Source organism: Kogia breviceps, chromosome 1 (genome assembly GCF_026419965.1).
Source record: "Kogia breviceps isolate mKogBre1 chromosome 1, mKogBre1 haplotype 1, whole genome shotgun sequence".
NCBI classification, from domain to species: Eukaryota; Metazoa; Chordata; class Mammalia; order Artiodactyla; family Physeteridae; genus Kogia; species Kogia breviceps.
In genome coordinates, this window is record NC_081310.1 from 43,147,894 (window position 1) to 43,170,185 (window position 22,292).

The following is a 22,292-nucleotide window of genomic DNA, read 5'->3' on the forward strand; positions in this document are numbered from 1 at the left end:
CTCTAGTTGCAGCGAGCGGGGGCTACTCTTTGTTGTGGTGCACAGGTTTCTCACTGCAGTGGCTTCTCTTGTTGCAGAGCATGGGCTCTTGGTGCGCGGGCTTTAGTAGTTGCGGCATGTGGGCTCAGTAGTTGTGGCTCACGGGCTCCAGAGTGCTGGCGCACTAGTTGTGGCACACAGGCTTAGTTGCTCTGTGGCATGTGGGATCTTCCCGGAGCAGGGCTTGAACCAGTGTCCCCTGCATTGGCAGGCAGATTCTTAACCACTGCGCCACCAGGGAAGTCCCGCTATAAAATTTTTTTTAAAAATCACAAATAACTCTTCTTTTGAGCACAAAAATCTCTTATGTTCCATAAACAACAAAGCAAGGTAAAACTGATATGTTTGTTTAGATACTACATTACTAATCAGATGTATACATGGAATCAGTAATTTTAAAAAATGCTTGCGCTTCCCTGGTGGCACAGTGGTTGAGAGTCCGCCTGCCGATGCAGGGTATATGGGTTCGTGCCCCAGTCCAGGAAGATCCCATGTGTTGCAGAGCGGCTGGGCCCATGAGCCATGGCCACTGAGCCTGTGCGTCCGGAGCCTGTGCTCCGTAATGGGAGAGGCCACAGCAGTGAGAGGCCCTCGTACAGCAGAAAAAAAGAAAAAAAAAAAAAAAGGCACACAACTTTTTAAAAAGTAGTTCTAATAAATACTTTAAAATACTTTTTTAAAAAGCAAATTCACAGAATACCTTTAACTACAAATACTTTAACTACAAATACTTTAACTAAAAAATACAGCTCCTAAGATAAGTCATATGTACATAAAGCAATGTTACCTCCAGACTCAACAGAATCCCCGGATCTGACTTTAACAACCATAACATCACTGTCAGAGCTGTCTTGATCATTTTCTTCCATTTCCCCTAAAAAGAAATAAAAATATACTAGTATAGTCTTTATTCTAAGGCTCTAAAGATCTGGATTAAAAAATAAAAACAAGTAATTCAACATTAAAATGAAGCCTTTTAAATAATTGGATATAGAATTGCTATTTATTATGCTTACTATCCTGAGTCACAAAGTTCTAAATAAGCTAAAATTGAGCTCATTTATTTTATTTTCTCTGAGGTAAATAATTATATCTGAAACAAATATTCAATAAGATTATATTCTGAGGCTTTAATGTAGAGTTGAAAAGTAAACAAATGAATATTAAATAGAAGAAAAGTTTTACCTTCTGGGGAGGAAAAGTACATATAGTTAGTGTATAAATTCAGACAAGATTAGTATATGCATGCATATGTGTTTGCATATATGTGTGTGTGTTTGCAAACAGGGTGTGTGGATATATATACACCCGTACACAAACATTTCAGTATGCAGGTGACTAATCTCAGATTATGGTGAACTTAAAAATGGACTAAATTTTACCATACTATTCAAACATAGACTGGTTATGAGAATTTGAAAACTGATTATTTGAATACCATAATCAAAGGCCAGCACATGCCAGAGACAGAAAATATTAGTTTTGCTTAAATTAACTCAAAACAGACAAAAATCTGTGCTTAAAATGCACAGAAAGGCTATCACTCTATCCTATTTTACCTGTCCATTTAACAGTTCAGATAAGCATGAATTTTTTTTTCCAAAAAGACACTATTTTCTGCTCTCTCTCTTAAGTACTTAGCAAAATTGTCTCTAATCTTAACAACAAAAAAGATTTAGAATATATTGCATGATATTTTAAGAGAAAATACCTTCTTCTGAGAAATTGACCTTCTGTTGGACACTGGTGGCTTCTAGAAGAGAGAAGCATACATGCTGTATGTAATATCATAAGCCAAAGCTCAGGAATAAATAAGAGTATTTAATTTAGGGAAGTGAACATTACATCACACCAATTAAACTTTTTTTTGTTAAATTATTAAAAAAAGAATCAATTAATTCCCTTTATATTATTTCAGGAATGAGTCTGCTACAAACTAAAATCAGAAATTTACTGTTCCTTCACCCAGAGGTCTGTTTGTATTATAAAATGTAACCTGTGTTTTCAGAAAACATGAAACTCTATGTTGATAAATACAGTCCCTATAGGTTTACTGTATTCTTATTCTCATATCTGCTAGATTCCCTTTACTCTTTTGAAAAGCCAACCACACCAGCAGAGTTGAAAAACCAGTTCTTTAATGCATCAGTGCATCCAAAGAGGATGTAAGAAAAGTAAAGAAACTCTCCTAGTTCCAGCAGGTCCACATACACCACTATTTCTAAGAGCCAGAGAATCTGGACAAAGATAAACGAGCAAAATGTGTCAGACAGATGTAGTATTTTTACATCGGCTATTCTGACTTTTATTTTTGTATTTTTGGCCGTGCCCCGCAGCTTATGGTATCTTAGTTCCCCGACCAGGGATTGAACCCAGACCCTCGGCTGTGGAAGCGTAGAGTCCTAACCACTGGACCGCCAGGGAATTCTGTAATTTTTTTTTTTTTTAATAAAGGAAGATATACCCAAATGCAAGCATTGCACAATTGGGCTCAAATACTGCTGAATGATCATATGAGAAGTAGTATGTTCCACAAAGCTGAAAATTTGTGTTTGCTTTCAGGTTTTCCTCTACTGATTTTAACCCCTATTTGCTTTACAAACGAGAAAAAAAACCTGTACTGTAGAAAGCAACTACCAAACATTATATGGTGAATTTGGAAATACTTTTTAAAAATCAGTTTAATTAGATTGGTATACTACTAGTCAAACTACTCTTAATAGTGTCAAGTGCAAATCAGTATTTGCCAACATTTTTGCAATAAAAAAAATTAACCCCGAGAAAATTGCTAGTAATACTATGCTACTCTTTCCTTAGAAAGACTGTCCTTTCATTTTATCTTTTTTCTCCAAGCAGAAAAATGGAAAGTAAAACTTGTCTTAGTGCTATTCCCTTAAAATTTGTTAATATATCCATTCACATAAAAAGGTATTGTTCCCTTTTTGAAGTTTTGTTTTCTAAGTGCATAACTATTACAGTATTTCTTTTTTGGACAGCTGTTTTGCTTTATTCATTTATACAACTATTCACATAGCATACAAACAAAAAATATTTTCTTAAGAGTCAATGGTCATGTCTTAGTTATTATTTTAATAATAGTAAATCCTTAATATTTTCATGTTGCTAGTTTTCAAAAAACGTCATGTCTGTTATCTGATTCCCATGTCATAAGGGAATACTATCATAGGTAAGGCTCAAAGATACTAAGTGACTTGTCTAAGGGTGTCAGGACTAACAAGTGACAAAAAAGGACTCGAATACAGACTCTTCTGATTTCTAGTCTACTACCCTTCTACCACTGCATCAGTTTTGTTCATAATGGCACATAGTAAGCACTCAGTAATTTGTTTAAATTTATTTTTAAATTCATTTTTAAAATTCATTTTTAAAAGCAGTTTAACATTCATGAAATTGAGGGGGAGAGAGATTTCCCATATGCTCCCTGTGCCCAGACATGCATAGTCTTCCCCATTGCCAACATTCCTATCAGAGTGGTACATTTGTCACAACTGATGAACCTATACAGACACATCGTAATCACCCAAAGACCATAATTTACATAACAGCTCAATCTTGATGCTGTACCTTCTATGGGTTTAGACAAATGTATAATGACATGTATCCACTATTCTGATATCATAGAATATTTTCACTGTCCTAGAAATCTTCTGTGCTCTACCTATATTCATTGCTCCCAGATCTCCCACCCCCACCCCAAACCCTTGGCAATCACTGATCTTTCTATTGTCTCAAGAGTTTTGCCTTTTCCAGGATATCATATAGTTGGAATCATACAGTATGTAGTCTCTTCAGATGGGCTTCTTTCACTTAGTAAAATTCACTTAAGGTTCCTTCATGTCTCTTCATGGCTTGATAGCTCTTAACACAATAATATCCCATTGTCTGGATGTTTATTTATCCACTCACCCATGGAAGGACATCTTGGTTGTTTTCAAGTTTTGGCAATTATGAATAAAGCTGCCATATGTGTGTGCAGGTTTGTGTGTGGACATAAGTTTTCAACCCTTTGGGGTAAATATCAAGGAATGTGATTGCTGGATTGTATGGTAAGAGTATGTTTAGTTTTGTAAGAAACTGTAAAACTAACTTCAAAGTGGTTGGACCATCTTACATTCCCAACAGCAATGAATAGGATTTCCTGTTGCTTCACATCCACATAAGCATTTGGTGTTGTTAGTGTAAGTATGTAGTGGTATCTCATTTTCAATTGCATTTCCCTGATGACATACAATGTAGAGCAACTTTTCAAACATTTATTTGCCACCTCTATATCTTCTTTGGTGAGGTGTCTATTACAGACTTCAACCCATTTTTAAATCAAGTTGTTTTCTTATTGATGAGTTTTAAGAGTTCTTTGTATATTTTAGATAATAGTCCTTTCTCAAATATGTCATTTGCAAATATTTGTTCGCAATCTGTGGCTTGCCTTCTCATTCCCTTGACATTATCTTTTGCTGAGCAGAAGTTATAATTCTAACAAAGTTCGGCTTATCAGTTATTTCTTTCATGGATAATGCCTTTGGTTTATACCAAAAAAAGGCATCACCATACCCAAGGTCATTTAGATTTTTCTCCTATGTAATCTTCTAGGATTTTTATAGCTTTGTGTTTACATTTAGGTCTATGATCTATTTTGAGTTAATTTTTGTGAAAGGTGTTAAGGTCTATGCTCAGATTCTTTTTTTTTTTTGCATGTAGATGTCCAGTTGTCCCAGTACCATTTGTTGAAAAGACTCTCTGTTCCACTGTACTGGCTTTGCTCCTTTATCAAAGATCAGTTGACTATATGTGGGTCTACTTACGGGCGCTTTATTCTATTCCAATGATCTACCTGTCTATTCTTTTGACAATACCACACTGTCTCAATTACTGTAGCTTTAGGTTTAGTTTAGCTTGAGGCTGAGTACTGTCCTACTTTATTCTTCCAATATTGTGTTAGCTATTCTGGGTCTTTTGTTTCTCCATACAAACTTTAGGACTAATTTGTTGATATCCATGAATTAACTTGCTGGGATTTTGATTGGTGTTGCACTGAATCTACAGATTAATTTGGGAAGAAATGACACCTTGACAGTATTGAGTCCTCCTATCCATAAACATGGAATATCTCCCCTTTTATTTAGCAGTTCTTTGATTTCATTCATCAAAGTTTTATAGTTTTTTTCATATAGATCTTGTACATATTTTGTTAGATTTATATCTAAGTATTACACGTTGGGGTATGCTAATGGTAATTATATTGTATTTTTATTTTCAAGTATCTCTTGTTCACTACTGGTATATAAGACAGTGCTTGACTTTTGTATATTAACCTTGTATCCTACAAGTTTGCATAACTGCATAAGTTCCAGAAGGTTTTTCTGTCCATTCTCTTGGATTTTCTACATAGACAATCATGTCATCTCTGAATAAAGAGTTTTATTTCTTCCTTCCCAATCTGTATACCTTTTATTTCCTTTGTCTTATTGCATTAGCTAGAACTTGCAGCACAATATTGAAAACTGGTGAGCAAGGACATCCTTGCCTTGTACCTGATGTTAGTACAAAAGCTTCCAGTTTCTTACCATTATTACACATGTTAGCTGTAGTTTTTGTAGATAGACTTTATCAAGTTGACAAAGTTTATCTCTATTCCTGAGGATTTTTATCATGAATGGGTGTTGGACTCTATCAAATGTTGTTTTCTGCATCTATTGATACAATCATATGATTTTTCCTTAGTCTGCTGATGTGTTGGATTATATGAATTGATTTTCAAATGTTAAACCAGCCTTGCACACCTGAGATAAATCCTATTTGGTTGTAGTGTATTAATTCTTTTTGTACTTTAAAAAATTTGATTTACTAACATTTTGTTGAAGGTTTTTGCATCTGTGTCCATGAGAAATATTTTTTAAACATTTTAAAAAAAATTTAAGTAACATTGATCTGTAAGTTTCACGTGTACAGCATTTTATTTCTACTTCTATATACCTTACAATGTGCTCACAACCACAGACTTATTTTCTGGGACTTCCCTGGTGGTGCAGTGGTTAAGAACCCGCCTGCCAATGCAGGAGACATGGGTTTGAGCCCTGGTCTGGGAAGATCCCACATGCAGCAGAGCAACTAAGCCCGTGTGCCACAACTACTGAGCCTGTGCTCTACAACCCATGAGCCACAACTACTGAGCCTGTGTGCCACAACTACTGAAGCCCATGCACCACAACAAAGAGTAGCCCCCACTTGCTGCAACTAGAGAAAGCTCGCACGCAGCAACGAAGACCCAATGCAGCCAAACATAGATAATAAACAAATAAATTTATTTTTTAAAAAACTTATTTTCCATCCATCATCATGCAGTTGATCCCCTCTACCCACTTCCCCTTCCCCACTGTCCCTTCCCCTCAGATAACCACTACTTTGTTCTATCTACATGCTTGTTTTTGTTTGGTATGTTCATTTATTTTTAAATGTTTATTAGTTTTTTTACATTCCCCATATGAATGAAATCATATGCATGTCTTCCTCTGTCTGACTTAGCTCACTTAGCATAATGCCCTCAAGGTCCATCCACACTGTCACAAATAGCAAAATTTCATCTTTTTTTATGGCTGGGTAGTATTCCATTGTATACATATACCACATCTTCTTTATCCATTCATCTGTTGATAGGCACTTGAGTTGTTTCCATACCTTGGCTATTGTAAATAATGCTGTGATGATTATGGGGGTGGGTGGTGGTGCAGCTATCTCTTCAGATTAGTATCTTCATATTCTTTGGATAAATGCCCAGAAGTAGGATAGCTGGATCATATGGTAGTTCTATTCTTAATTTTTTGAGGAATCTCTAAATAGTCTTCCATAGTGACTGTACCAACTTACATTCCTACCAACAATGTATGAGGCAGTCCCTTTTCTCCATATCCTTGCCAACACTTGTTATTTCTTGCCTTTTTGAGAATTCTAACAGGTGTGAGGTGATATCTCACTGTGATTTTGATTTGCATTTCTCTAATAATCAGTGATGTTGAACATTTTTTCATGTGCCAGTTAGCCATCTGTATGTCTTCTTAGGAAAAATGTCTATTCAGCTCCTATGCCCAATTTTTAATCAGGTTGTTTGGGGTTTTTTGTTTTTGAGTTGTATGAGTTCTTCATATATTTTGGATATTAACCGCATATTTGATATGTCATTTGCAAATACTTTCTCCCATTCAGTAGGTTGTCTTTTCATTCTATTGATGGTTTCCTTTGCTGCAGAAGCTTTTTACTTGATATAATCTCACTTGTTAAATTTTGCTTGTGTTTCCCCTGCATGAGGAGACGTATCTAGGAAGATACTGCGAAGACTGATGTCACAGAGCATATTGTCTCTGCTTTTTCTAGAAGTGTACGGTTTCATCTTACATTCAAATATTTAGTCCATTTTGAGTTAGTTTTTGTGTAGGGTTTGGTCTAGTTTCATTTTGCTGCATTTGGCTGTCCAGTTTTCCCAATATCATTAATCGAAGAGACTATCCTTTTTCCATTGTATGTTCATTGCTCCTTTGTCATAAATGAATTATCCATATGTGTGTGAGCTTATTTCTGGGTTCTCAATTGTGTTCCATTGATCTATGTATGTTTTCCTGCCATAGCAACCATGCTGTTTCTATGTCTTTGTAGTATAGTTTGGAATCAGGGAGTGTGATACCTCCAGCTTTGTTCTTTTTTCTCAGGACTGCTTTGCCTACTTGGGGACTTTTGTGGCTCTACATAAGTTTTAAAATTTGTTGTTCTTTTCTGTGAAAAATGTTTTGGGGATTTTGATAGGGATTGCACTGAATCTGTAGTTTGCTTTAGGTAATAAGTACATTTTGACAATGTTAATTCTTCCAATCCAGGAGCATAGAATATCTTGCCATTTATCTGTGTCTTCTTCAATTCAACAGTGTCATATTTTTCACTGTACATGCCTTTTACCTCCACGATTAAATTTATTTCCAGGTATTTTATTATTTTTGTTGTAATTGTAAATGACATTGCTTTCTTTCTTTTTTAAAACATTCTTATTGGAGTATAATTGCTTTACAATGGTGTGTTAGTTTCTGCTTTATAACAAAGTGAATCAGCTATACATATACATATATCTCCATATCTACTCCCTCTTGCATCTCTCTCCCACCCTCCCTATCCCACCCACCTAGGTAGTCACAAAGCATCAAGCTGATCTCCCCATGCCATGCACATTGTTTTCTTAGTTGCTCTGCAGCATGTGGGATGCTCTTGGACCAGGGCTCAAACCCATGTCCTCTGCATTGGCAGGCAGGTTCTTAACCACTGCATCACCAAGGAAATCCCCAGATTTTTATATATTGATTTTATATCCTGCAACTTTATTGTATTCATTTATTATTTCTACTTCTTCCTTCCCAATTTGGACACCTTTTATTCCTTTTTTCTTATCTAATTGCTCTGGCTAGGACTTCCAATACTATGTTGAATAGGATTGGTAAGAGTGCACATCCTTGTTTTATTCCTGATCTTAGAGGGATAGCTTTCAATTTTTCACCATGGAGTATCATGTTAGTTGTGGGTTTATCATATATGGCTTTTATTATGTGGAGGTATGCCCCTACTATATCAACTTTAGAATTTTTATCATAAATCAGTATTGAATCTTATTAAATGCTTTTTCTGTATCTACTGAGATGATCTTATGGCTTTTATCCATTTTATTAAGGTGGTGTATCACGATGATTGATTTTATAATGTTGAGCCATCCTTGAATGGAATAAATCCCACTTGATCATGGTGTAGGATCTTTTCAATATATGGTTGAATTCAGTTTGCTAATATTTTGTTCAGGATTTTTGCATCTATGTTCATCAGATACTGGACTGTAATTTTTTTTTGTTGTTATCATCCTCTGGTTTTGGTATCATGGTGACATTGGCCTCTTAACACATTATTGACCAGGGGATTTCTGCAGAAGCTAACGCCTGTGGCATCTCTGGTCAAAAATGTGGTAAAGTGAGTTAGGAAGTATTCCCTTCTTTTCAGTTTTATGGAAAAGTTTGAGAAGGATAGGTATTAAATCTTCATTGAATGTTTGGTAGAATTCGCCTGTGAAGCCATGTGGTCCTGGACTTTTGTTTTTTGGGAGTTCTTTGATTACTGTTTCAATCTCTGTACAAGTAATCAGTCTATTCAGATTTTCTATTTCTTCCTGATTCAGTCTTGGAATATTGTATGATTCTAAGATTTTGTCCATTTCTTCTAAGCTGTGCAATTTGTTGGTGTATAGCTGTTAATAATACTCTTATAATCCTTTGTATTTCTGTGGTATGTTTTTTTCCTCTTTTGTTTCTAATTTTATTTATCAGAGCCTTGTTGCTTTTTTCCTTAGTGAGTCTAGCTAACAGTTTGTCAATTTTGCTTATCTTTTCAAAAAACCAGCTCTTAGTTTCATTGATCTTTTCTACCATCTTTTTAGTTTCTTATTTATTTCTGCTCGTATCTTTACTTTTCCTTAATTATACTAACTTTGGGGTTTGTTTGTTCTTCTTTTTCTAGTTTCTTTAGGTGTAAGGTAAGATTGTTTAAGATTTTTCCTGTTTCTTGAGGTAGACCTTATTGATGTAAACTTCCTTCCTTGTAAAGCAACCATACTCCAATAAAAATTAATTTTAAAAAAAGACATGGATGTACTCTGTAATGGCCTATATGAGAAAATAATCTTTTAAAAAAGTGGATATGTGTATAACAGATTCACTTTGCTGTAAACCTGAATCTAACACAAGACTGTAAATCAACTATATTCCAATAAAAATAATTAAAAATTAAAATTAAAATAAAACCTTCCCTCTTTTATTCCATCCCATAGATTTTGGTATATTGTATTTTCATTTACATTTGTCTTCAAGTAATTTTTTATTTCTCCTTCAATTTCTTCAGTGATCCAACAGTTGTTCAGTTTCCATATATTTGTAATTTTTTTAGTTTTCTTCCTGTAGTTGATTTCTAGTTTCATTCCATTGTGGTAAGAGAAGATGGCATATGACTTCAATCTTCTTAAATTTATGGAAACTTATTTTGTGTCCCAACATATTGTCTATCCTTGAGAAATTCCACATTCACTTGAGAAGAATGTATATTCTGCTGTGTTTGGATGGAACGTTCTTTAAAAATCTATCAATTCCATCTGGTCTAATGTTTCATTTAAGACCAGTGTTTCCTTGTTGACTTTCTGTCTGAATGATCTGTTTGTTATGTTATCACTGTTACGTCTTCTTGATAAATTGTCACTGTTATGTCTTCTTGATAAATTGTCTCCTTTATTATTACATACTGTTCATTTTTGTCTCTTGTTACCTTTTTTGGCTTGAAGTCTACTTTTTCTGATATGAGTACAGCGATACCAGCTTTCTTTTGGCTGCTACTTGCTTGATGTAACATCTTCCATCCCTTTAGTTTTAGCCTATGTTTGTCTTTAGAACGATGTCTTCTAGAGGAAACATATAGCTATTTTTCAATCCATCCAGCCACTCTATGTCTTTTGATTGGTAAGTGCAATCCATTTATATTTAGGGTGATTTTTCTTTTTAATTTTTATTTATTTATTTATTTTTGGCTGTGTTGGGTCTTAGTTTCTGTGCGTGGGCTTTCTTCTAGTTGCAGCGAGCGGGGGCCACTCTTCATCGTGGTGCACGGGCCTCTCACTGTTGCGGCCTCTTGTTGTGGAGCACAAGCTCCAGACGTGCAGGCTCAGTAGTTGTGGCTCGTGGGCTCAGTTGCTCCGTGGCATGTGGGATCTTCCCAGACCAGGGCTCGAACATTGTCCCCTCGAACATCATGTCCCCTGCAATGGCAGGCAGATTCTCAACCACTGCACCACCAGGGAAGCCCTAGGGTGATTATTGATAGATAAGGACATAGTACTGCCATCATATCTTTTTTTTTTTTCTGGTTGATCTATACCTTGTTTCTCCTAGTGCTTCTGTCTGGCAATTTTTTTTTCTTTCTTTTTTGATGTGGACCATTTTTTTCAAGTCTTTACTGAATTTGTTACAATATTGCTTCTGTTTCATGTTTTGGTTTTTTGGCCATGAGGCATGTGGATTTTAGCTCCCCTACCAGAGATTGGACCCGCACCCCCTGCATTGGAAGGCGAAATCTTAACCACTGGACCACCAGGAAAGTCCCCTGTTTGCCATTTTCGTTTGGTGGTTTTCTAAGATATCTTTCTCAGGTTCCTCTCGTTATGTCGTGTATCTCTGTTCTATGTTAATGTTCTGTGTTTACCCTGAGGTTTGTATAAAGCATCTTAGTTAAAATAGTCCTTTTTCTACTGATATCTTCATTTACCTATACAAGTTCTGTCCTTTTCCCCTTTCATGTTCTTGTTGTCTTAAGTTATTCCTTTTTATCTTGTGAGTTTGTTATCAAGGTGAGATAGTTATATTATTCTGCTTTTTTTCTCCCTTTAACCTTTATGTGATGATAGAGGGTTTAAAAACTTTGATAGACCGTTGCAATTTTCTAGTTCTATTTATCACCTTGCTCAAAGTTTTGTATATTTTGGCCACTTTGTTTCTGGTTGAAGAGCTCCTTTCAATAGAGATTGCAAGGCAGGTTTAGTGTTGATGAACTCCTTCAGCTTTTGTCTGGAAGTCTTTTTCTCCTTTATATGTGAATGTTAACTTTGCTGGATAGAGTATTCTTGTGTGACAGTTCTTATCTTTCAGTATTTTGAGAATGTCATCTACTCCTGGCCTTTAGGGTTTCTGCTGAGAAATCCACTGATAGCCTAATGGGGGGGTTCCTTTGTATGTAGGTCACCATTATTTTTTCCCTGGCTGCCTTTAGAATACTGTTATTGAATTTTGACCATTTTAATATTATGTCTTAGAGGAGGTCTTTTTGCATAGAGGTAACTAGGTGTTCCCTTAGCTTCATGGGCTTGTATATGTAGCTTCTTCCCTAGGTTTGGGAAATTCTCAGCTATTATTTCTTTAAATAACCTCTCTGCTCCCTTCTCCTTCTGGGATACCCATTATCCTAACGTTGTCCTTCCTAAAAGAGTTAGACTTCTCTCATAGGATTTCCTCGTTTTTAAAACATCTTATTTCTCTTTCCTCTTCTACTTGTATCATTTCTAGATTTCTATTTAGAGGATACTATCTCTCTCTTCCATGTAGCCTGCTCTATTTCCAATACTTTCTAATAAATTCTTCACCTTATTTATTGTGTTCCTCAGCTCTAGAATTTGTGTGTCTTTTAGAATTTCAATGTCTTTGGTAAAGTATTCCTTCTGTTCATTAATTTTATTGCTGAGCTCATTAAACTGCTTGAGTTTTATTGTATCTCCTTGTGTACCTTTAGGATAGCTATTTTGAATTCTTTATCAGTCAGATTACAATATTTCATGACTTTAAGTTTTGTTTCTGGAGAATTGTCATTTTCTTTTCGTGGTATAGTGTTACTGTGGTTCTTCATGTTGTTTGATGATGAATTGTTCCTCTGTCAGCGCATTTAATATTAAACGACAGGTTAGGAGTTAGATTCCTTTGTTTTCCAGTCAGCACTATCACGTAAGTTTTTAGTTTTTCTTACCTGAGCTGCCACTGGTTAGTACATCTGAGTGGCACTTTCTAGCCTCCACTTTCTCTGTAAGAGGTGTGGCTCTGTACCTTTGTTGTACCTTTTTGTGCCACCAGGGTTGTAGCTCCTTGCTTCTGCTAGAGTTGCTTTTGTCACCAATATGGTGAGCTCTTTCCTTTCCTTGCGTCTGGGATCCCGAGACACAGGTTCCACCATCAGGGGAAGGGGAGAGGATGGAGGGGGCAGAGGGAGTTGGAGTCATGCAGGCAACTCTACCTTGTCTGTTGTAAGGTTTGCAGGCTCTGCCACTGTGAATAGGAAGTGGAGGGGGCTGTGGATGTGGGCACCTCAGCAGCTGTTGTAATGGGGTCCTAGGCCCCACTGCTGCTACCTACCAGTTGCTTGTGGCCATGGGTGCTGGCAGTCAGTTGGCTCGAGTCATGCATGTAGCCTTTCTTGCAGTTACTGGGTTCTCTGAAGCTGTGGGCTCTGCTGTCCCATCAAGGGACTCAAATTGCAGGCCCCATCTCCACTGCTCCCTCAGTTCCACTTCCACTAAGTGTTAAAATTCACCCAGCTTTAGATGTACAGCTGTGTGGAATTCTCCAGCATCCTGTTGTTTTGGGCAGAGGCACCTTTGTTAAGTTGTGGATGTTTCACTGGTTGTACAGTGAAGGGAGAGACAAAGGTAGATGCTTCACTCTGCTGTGTTTCTGATATTGGTCTATAGTTTTTTCTCAGGATGTTTTTGTCTGGTTTGGGTATTAGCATAATGCTGGCCTCACAGAATGAGTTAGGGTAATTCCTCTGCTTCTATCCTCCAAGAGATTGTAGAGAACTGGTAAAATTTCTTCCTTAAATGTTTGATAGAATTCACTAGGAAACTCATCTGGGCCTGGTGCTTTCTGTTTTGGAAGGTTATTAATTATTGATTCAATTTACTTAAGAGATACAGATCTATTTGGATCACCTATTTCCTCTTGAGTGAGTTTTAGCATATTATGTCTTTCGAGGAATCAGTTCATTTCATCTAGGTTATCAAATCTGTGGCATAGAGTTGTTCATAATATTCCTGTGTTATCCTTTTAATTTCCATGGGATCTATAGTGTCCCCCCTTTTATTCCTGACATCAGTAATTTGTGTCCCACTTTTTTTTCCTCCTTTTTTTTTTCTTCTTTCCTTTTCTTTTTTTCTTAGTTAGCTTGGGTAGAGGCTTCACCTCTGAAGGATAGTTTTGCAAGGTACAGTATTCAAGGTTGGTGAGATTTTTTTCTTTGAACACTTTAAATCTTTCACTCCAATCTCTTCTTCCTTGCATGATTTCTGAGGAGATGTTAGATGTAATTCTGACCTTTATTCCTTTACAGGTCATGCGTTGTCTTCCTCTGACTTCTTTTGGGATTTTTTTTCTTTATTTTTGACATTCTGTGGTTTAAAAAGGATATGCCTAAGTGTATTTTTATTTTTTGGCATTAATCCTGCTTGGTGTTTGTGAGCTTCCTGGATCTGAATTTAGTGTTTGACATTAATTTGGGAAATTCCCAGTCATTATTATTTCAAACATTTCTTCTGTTCCTTTCTTCTTCTATTACTCACATTATGCATGCATTATTACACCTTTTGCAGCTGTTGCACAGTCTAGGATATTCTGTATTATTCAGTCATTGTTCTCTTTGATTTTTGGTTTCAAGGATTCTATTTTTTTTTTTAATTGAGATATAACTGATACTTAACATTGTGTTATGGGTAAGGGGTACAATGTGTTGATTTGATACATTTATATATTGCAATATGATTATCATCATAGCACTTACTAACACATCATGTCACATAATTATAATTTCTTTGAGGATTCTGTTGATGTATCCTGTAGAGATTCTAGCCGTGTCCAGTTCAATAAGCCCATCAAAAGCATTCTTCATTTCTGTTACAGTGCTTTTTTATCTGTAGCATTTCTTTTTGATTCTTTCTTAGGATTTCTATCTCTCAGCTGACATTGTTTTTCTGTTCTTGCATGCTGTCTACTTTATCCATTAGAGCCCTTAGCATATTAGTCATAGTTGTTTTAAATTCCTGGTCTGATAATTCTAACATCCCTGCCACGTCTGGTTGATGTTGCTGCATCTTTTCAAATTGTGTTTTTTTGCATTTTGGCATGTTTTGTAATTTTTTCTTGATAGCTGGACATGCTGTACTAGGTAAAAAGAACTGCTGTAAATAGATCTTTAGTAAGGTGGTGGTCAGGTGTTGGGGAAGGGGATATATTCTATAGCTCTAGGTCTCTCTTTTTAGTTAAGCTTATGCCTCTGGACCGTGAACTTCAAAACAGTTCCTCACCTTTTTTCCCTTCTCTTGTAGGTGTGACAGGATGTTCAGAGTCGTCTGGTGTTGGGTATTTCCCTTCCTTCAGGTCAGTCGGGCTTTGATAATAATAGAGTAGGTTAGGTTCCAGTTAACTAGATTTCCCTGAGGGCTTGCCTTGTTAAGAAGAACAAAATGCCCTGGAATATTTCAAAATGTTTCCTTTCTCCCTCTACCTTGCACAAGTACGACGGGATTTTTTGCTGATATTCATTATGGGAGCCTGGCTGAGCTTCTGGAGGTAAATTTCACAATACAGTAGGGGCCCACCTTTGACTGGGTCCTCCTGGAATTTTTAACTCTTCAGACTTGTCCACACTCAGCCTCCAATAATTCATCAACTGCAGCTCAGATTTTCCTACCCAGCACTACCTCCTGCAGAGGCTTCTGCTTGTGAATCTTGGCTCCAGTAAGCCACGACTTCCTATGTTTGTCTGTTTCTCCAATCTTGGGGTCAGTGGTTTTACCTGTGTCATCTCCTCTCTTATGGATCTAAGAGTTGTTGATTTTTCAGTTGTCAGTTTTTGACTTGTTATTAGGCTGAAGTGGTGACTTCCAAGCTCCTTACATGTGGAAGCAAGAAGTCTTCCTCAATAATTTTATTTATTTATTTATTTATTTATGGCTGCGTTGGGTCTTCATTGTTGCTTGCAGGCTTTCTCTAGTTGCAGCGAGTGGGGGCTACTCTTCATTGCAGTACACAGGCTTCTTATCGTGGTGGCTTCTCTTGCTGCGGAGCATGGGCTGTAGGCAAGCGGGCTTCAGTAGTTGTAGCAAACGGGCTCAGTAGTTGTGGCACATGGGCTTAGTTGCTCCGTAGCATGTGGGATCTTCCTGGACCAGGGCTTGAACCCATGTTCCCTGCACTGGCAAGCAGAGTCTTAACAACTACACCACCACCAGGGAAGTCCCTTCCTCAATAATTTTTTGAATAAATGAATGAATGATGGGAAAAGGCTGAGATGTGAATTCCTCCTAAAATGAGAGGTTCCAACACCTAAGTTTAAGTCATGTAATACAGCAGCTTGGCTAAAGTTACATTTATATTAGGGCATTATGTTTTATATAGTTTAAAATGTATTTGGTGTGGCAAACTTTCTTTAAGGCTGAACTGATTTTTGAATCTGTGTTAATGGAAAAAAATGTATGTTGAAGATTTATATTCATTCACTCAACTATCACAAAAAAATAAATTATATGGTAATCCTTCCCTTTTTCATCCTGATACAATTTATTTCCATAATACTTTTGAAGTTCCAGGTCAATTTGTCTAGAGCCAATTAACTAATAATCAGTCCTTCATATACCAGGTTGCCTAAAATTCAATCTCCTTTTTTTCTGTTTATGTTAGTGTTCTAATTAGCATGGGGGAGGATTTAAGAACTATTTTTTAACCAGCTTATATAACGGAGTTCCCCATTTACTTTTAATACTTCTAATATGTTATTATCATATTAAAAGTATTTAATTTATTTTTGAACACTTTAAAGACTTTTAATCTGTGTCTAAAAATCCTTTCTTTAGAATTCCATGTTCCTCACAGTAAATATTTATCAGCACTATACAAGATATAAACAATAACTTGTCAAGCTAAGCTATCTTGATAACATCACTAAGAACAAAAAACAGTATTATTTTGTGCCTTACCATCCTGTAATATTTTATGAATTAGACAGCTTAAATAATAATAAATCTTGTACATTTGACAAGTAATCATCATTGTAATAGGCTTTCCTCTTGACTGTATATATATTTTTGAACATGTTTCTCACTCTAGAAAATGAAACTCTAGAAATCCAAGTCTACCGATTTAGAATGTCATTCTGAAAATTATTTAACATAAAATGTCTCAAAGAGCCACAGTTAATTTGAGTGTTGCCTCTAATGTAAAGTAGTTTCTCATATTGCCTGAACTCTAAAGGTAAAAAAGTGACATTCTATTACAAAATAATTACAAGTATTGGCGATATTTGTAATTGTCCTTTCCCATTTTGCCTGCTATTCATCCTTCAAAATTCAATTCATATGCCATCTCCATAAAACCTTCCTGACCTCTTCCAGAGTAGGGAACTTCTCTAGGCTACCATATATATATATATATATATATATATATATATATATATATACACACACCACTATTTTAATACTTAAAACAATTTTATTTTTTTTAACCCAAGCTGCAGAGACTGTACAGAAAAATATTCAAACACAATCTCATGGTGAATCAGCAGTATCTATGACTACATAGCTTTTAATTTCATTTCCCTCTTTTATCATTCAGCTTCCTTTATTTTAAACTTCTTGGCTGCTACATGTGGAAGGTTAGAGCATTAAAAAAAAATTTTTTTTTTTTAAAAAAGGTATTACTCTTCCCTACACTCATGCAGAAACTTTAATAAATTAAAATCCCATTTGGGGCTTCCCGGGTGGCGCAGTGGTTGATAGTCCGCCTGCCGATGCAGGGGACACGGGTTTGTGCCCCGGTCCGGGAAGATCCCACATTCCGCAGAGCGGCTGGGCCCGTGAGTCGCGGCCGCTGAGCCTGCGCGTCCAGAGCCTGTGCTCCACAATGGGAGAGGCCACAACAGTGAGAGGCCCGCATACCACAAAAAAAAAAAAGAAAAAAGAAAAAAATCCCATTTGGAGCAATAATACCCTTAATCAAAAAAGTTATTAAATTATAAAAGCTGTGGCTTTTAGACAAATGGCAATAATTAAATGTGCTATTAACGAGGTGTCACTTTTCTAACAACTTCAACCAATTAGGAAAAGGTACTTTCAGAAGTCCTAGGTCTTTATGTCTGCTGTAAACGTAGACCACTTCCAACCACTTCATCTGGTGGGTGGAGACCATCCACTAACTGTATCACTTTCTGTTCACTTTCTTTTACCTGGTCATCATTTTTAAGAAAAACACAAAGTCCCAGGTATATTTCTACTATAGACTTTCCTATTCCTAGAGACTTATGGAATGTGTTCGTGTGAGTAGTGAAGGGTACTCAAGGAAATATAAACTTCGCTTGTGTTGTGTCTGGGGACAAAGACATGAAGATTCAGAAGTAAGACTATCATGCCTTCTCAAAGAGAAGACTAGATAGAATACAGGAGAGTCACTGTGTCTCCTGTCTTTTTGTGTTGTCAGGAAAACCTAGTGTGGAATGTTGCAATAAATCTATGTCCAGACAAGTATGGAACTCTCTGAATTTACTTAGAACAAACGAATGCTAATTTGGGTGATATGCTGTGTTTATTTCTGCCACTGATAAAATCAGGGGTTGGCAAACTTTCTCCATCAAGGGCCAAATAGTAAATATTTTAGGCTTCTCTAGCCACATATGGTCTCTGTCATACATACACACACACGTGTGTGTGTGTGTGTGTGTGTGTGAGTATAAAATGTAAAAATATTTTCTTAGCTCACAGGCTATACAAAAACAAGACTGCAGGTCAGATTTTACTCAGAGGCTGTAGTTTGTGGACCCCTGCTATAGATACCTTTAAGAAAGGTACCTTTTAAGACTGTTCAATGCCAATCATGTTTTGGAGAACAGAGTGGGGCAGCAAGAAAAAGAGAATAAAGAATAGTTTGGAAATATCACTAGTGCTCAAGCTCCATGAATAGCCATTTTATATACTCCAAGATGTACTCGCATTACTATTAAAAAAAAGATGGTGTCATTCCCTATATTGATCTCACAGAAATTCCCTTTAAGCTGGAAAGCACTTTTTTAAAGTTAGTTTTTATTATAAAGTACTTACAGAAATGATTTCTAAATCTAGCATACAAAGAACATAAAAGTGCTAGATTATTTCAGCTCCAACTTCTCTTCTAATTAAGATTCTGTGACTTAAAAAAATTTTTTTAAACGTTTTTAAATAGAGCATTTGAGAAACTGGTGGGTGAAAGTACACATGATAAGTTGTGTAATACAAGGATCATTTTCAGTACCCAGACAATATAAATGCTGAAGTCTCTAAAAAAAATTAGCCTGAGCTTAAGTGAAAGAAATTTAAAACAAGTTACAACTATTTATAAAGAAAAATGAAGCTTCCCTCCTTTTGACTCATCTCTAAATTTAGAGAAGAACTGTAACCTAAGTCCAACCACAATCAATGTAAATTCACTTAAAGCCGCAGATCTTGGTAGCTCATGTCTTACATCAAGGCAAACACTGAAAAGAATATAAACCACTTCAACAAACATGGCAAAGAACACTGAACGTACCTTGAAAAAGCTCAAATTCACTTTCTAAATCAAGAAAAAACCTTAATTGGTAAATGATATCCTTTTCTACTGATAGTGTGAACTTGACTACTAGTAAAAACTAAAATATATGTTCTTATATTTTCTTACATGAATTTAAACAATAATATAACAAAAGTCATAATTTTAGAGAGAATAAAAACCCAGGTGATTAAGAAAGTTTATGGTCATAAGGACACTGCCCCTCAAGCTGAGATAATGAACAAAGTAATATTCTCAAGCCAGTGACCAAATGAATGTACTCCTGTATTCTACTGATAATTAGACACCTCAAAGAGAACCTACAAGAATTAGAGATAAACAAACCTAATTCACTCATTTTAGTATTTCCATTTGTTTTATATGACGAATCTGCAAGAGAGATAGCAAGAAAATGATTAGAGCTGAAAAGGAAATGCATCATATGGTTCTTTACCACAGGTTCATCATCAAAACCTTAAAAGATTTTTATCATTTATAACACTTAAAAGGACAGCCATCTATCAAAAAAAAAAAAAAATAGCAACCGAATTCTTTTTTAAAGGGAATGATTAAGGAGTAGGAACCTCATGTGAAGATAAATAAGCTTCGTTTTTAGTTCCCACGATAAAGTACCCTTATGGGTCTATAAACTCTAAAAATTAAGTAGAAGTAGACCTCTTGGAATGACATTACTTGTTTTCTTTCATAGTCATGAAATCAATTTAAGGGCAATACTCTTTTAAGATTTTAGTCAAAAAGAAACGTAATTAAGGCAGGGAAAGTTTACAGCCCTGAGCCACAAAGCCTCAGACTTGAATTTTTTATTAGCATTATACTGGGAAGAATTAAAAGTCCCTGACCCTAATTTAAAACCATTTTGCTAACAAAAAGAATCATAGCAACATATAAGAAACAACCTCTTAAAAAGAATGAGCAAGTCCTTTATACACGTATACGGAAAGATGTCTCAATATATTTTAAGTAAAAATAAATAAACAATAAGACAGTACAGAAAGGAGTATTTATTGGGCTAAAATTTGGGTTAAAAAATAGAGGAAAATATCATTTATACATGAATTTCCCTATATCTCCATAAAATACCTCTGGAAAAATACCTAAGAAACTGACAACATTAGTTGCCTCTGATGAGGAAACTGGGTGAGCAAAGGTCAGAAGAGGCAGGAAGACTTTTCATTGTATATTTATAGAAACTTTTGAATTTTGAACCATATGAATACATGTAGTACCCTATTTAAATATATAAGAAAGTTGAACCAACAGACAAAAGAGTCTCTTACCAAATCTTGAGCTTCTTAGAGGGGGTCTACACAGGCTGATTACAGGATCTTTACTCACCACTAATACAGGAAGAGAAAACATTAAAAATATATATAAAATGTCAAACATATTAGATTTATTACACAATCATCTATTTAGTCAGCCAAGTTTTTTCTGAGCTCTCCATTTTGCTAAGTATGGGAATACAATAGTGAACTAGAGAAAAGTTTCCTGCTATAAAAAATTTATGGACTTGACGGAAAATTTTGCAGTTTTTCTCACCAGACCATATTTGTATAACAAGAAAGGAATATCAAATAACACTCTTCTAAATTTCTCAATTAAGAGACAAAATCTGTACCATAGCACCAAATCAATTATCTACCCCATTTGTGGCATACCCTATTGTGGATTATTTATGTCATATTTTAATTTGAGGGTTAACTTCCTGAGACTTAACACACTCCCTCCAATTATTTAACCTTGTGTGTGTTCAGGAAATGCAAACTCCAATTTTTAAAACAATGTTAATGTTAGCCAGGTTTCAGACTGTCTCTGGTTCAGTGGCATAGAGTTAATGAGGAAGCCAATCCCATTAAATAAAATATTAATGTTAGCCTAGAAATCCAAGGTGTGTTTCCTCAAACAGCCTCACACAACATAAAATAAAATGCAATCTACATCTAAATTTGGGTTATATTATGCTTTGTTTCATTTGTTTCTATAAAAAAGCAGTATGTTTGGCTCTGTATGAGAAGTGCAAAAACCACATTCTGAACCAGCTATCCCCGACCCCTGCCATTACACTGGCTGCCTACGTTTGTTTTCACAAAACTGACTTAATCCAGTTTCCCCTTTACAGTATCGAGAAGAGAAATCTTGAAGGGACACCCATTCATTTGTTCTAAAAATACTTACTGAGCATGATTTTGTACATCCTCAAGACAGAGATGTAGAGAACAATTAAATTGATTTTGTGTAGCTCAAAAACGCAGAACTAAGATCAAGAGAAAGTTACAGCAAAGTAGCTTCTAGTTCAATAGTAAAACGAAAAACCACCAAATTATTAGCGTTGTCTCCAAAACAGAATGGAGAGTGAGGGAGTGATTCCCACATCACTGCAGATGATCAACAATGCACAGATACATGTTAACAGAGGGGCACCTACACTGATAGAAACTCTGAGTAGATGACTTCCCTAAATCTTCCAGTTCTAAGATTCTATGAAATATTATCAGTTGTTAGAATTTCATATATCAGGTATTTAGAACTTATATAAGTAGCTTTAAAAAGAAATCTTGTACATGTCTGTTACCCTTATTATTAAAACTACCTTCCTCTTTTTCTCCTCTGTATTCCCATCCTTTTCAGGTTTAATTAAAACCTAAAACTTAACTTACTCGATAGACATCAATTACTATTTCAGTCCCCATCTTACTCTATAGACATCAATTACTATTTCAGTCCCCATCTTTTCATTTAAGCTTTTCTCATATGCTCTACCATATATATAGCCCTATGTAAGATACTTGAAGGAGACAGAGCAGCCCAGAGAGGTATTAGAGAATAAAATAACAAGTACCCTTCTTTAGTAGCAATCTCCTTCCTTTGTCTGCTTCTTTTGCTCACCACTGCACCCCCAGGCTCTAGCAAGGGGACTGGTATAAAGTAGGTGCTCAATAATATCTGGAGAATGAATGAATGCTGTAACTACAGCAGCCAAAGAATCAAATGTTTGTGACAAAGTAGAAGGTATTAAAAATATTTAACTGTAATTATTTAGCTAGAAACCATAACTGTTAA

At 35.8% G+C, this 22,292-nt stretch overlaps 1 protein-coding gene across 8 annotated transcripts in view; it reads right to left on the reverse strand.

Moving 5' to 3' along the window:
- The window catches only part of TOR1AIP1 (torsin 1A interacting protein 1), a 52,558-nt gene that overhangs the window by 20,712 nt on the left and 9,554 nt on the right, over positions 1 to 22,292 (reverse strand). For 2 of the 8 annotated variants that reach the window (XM_059056296.2, XM_067030756.1), the window contains exons 3-7: positions 20,510 to 20,569; positions 19,557 to 19,601; positions 19,212 to 19,235; positions 1,751 to 1,792; positions 827 to 913 (exon numbers count right to left, since the gene is read on the reverse strand). In XM_059056296.2, the coding sequence (XP_058912279.1) occupies positions 827 to 913; positions 1,751 to 1,792; positions 19,212 to 19,235; positions 19,557 to 19,601; positions 20,510 to 20,569 (258 nt within the window). The remainder of the gene's footprint in view (positions 1 to 826; positions 914 to 1,750; positions 1,793 to 19,211; positions 19,236 to 19,556; positions 19,602 to 20,509; positions 20,570 to 22,292) is intronic. The other 6 variants (XM_059056306.2, XM_067030758.1, XM_059056315.2 and 3 more) reach the window with 3 other exon arrangements.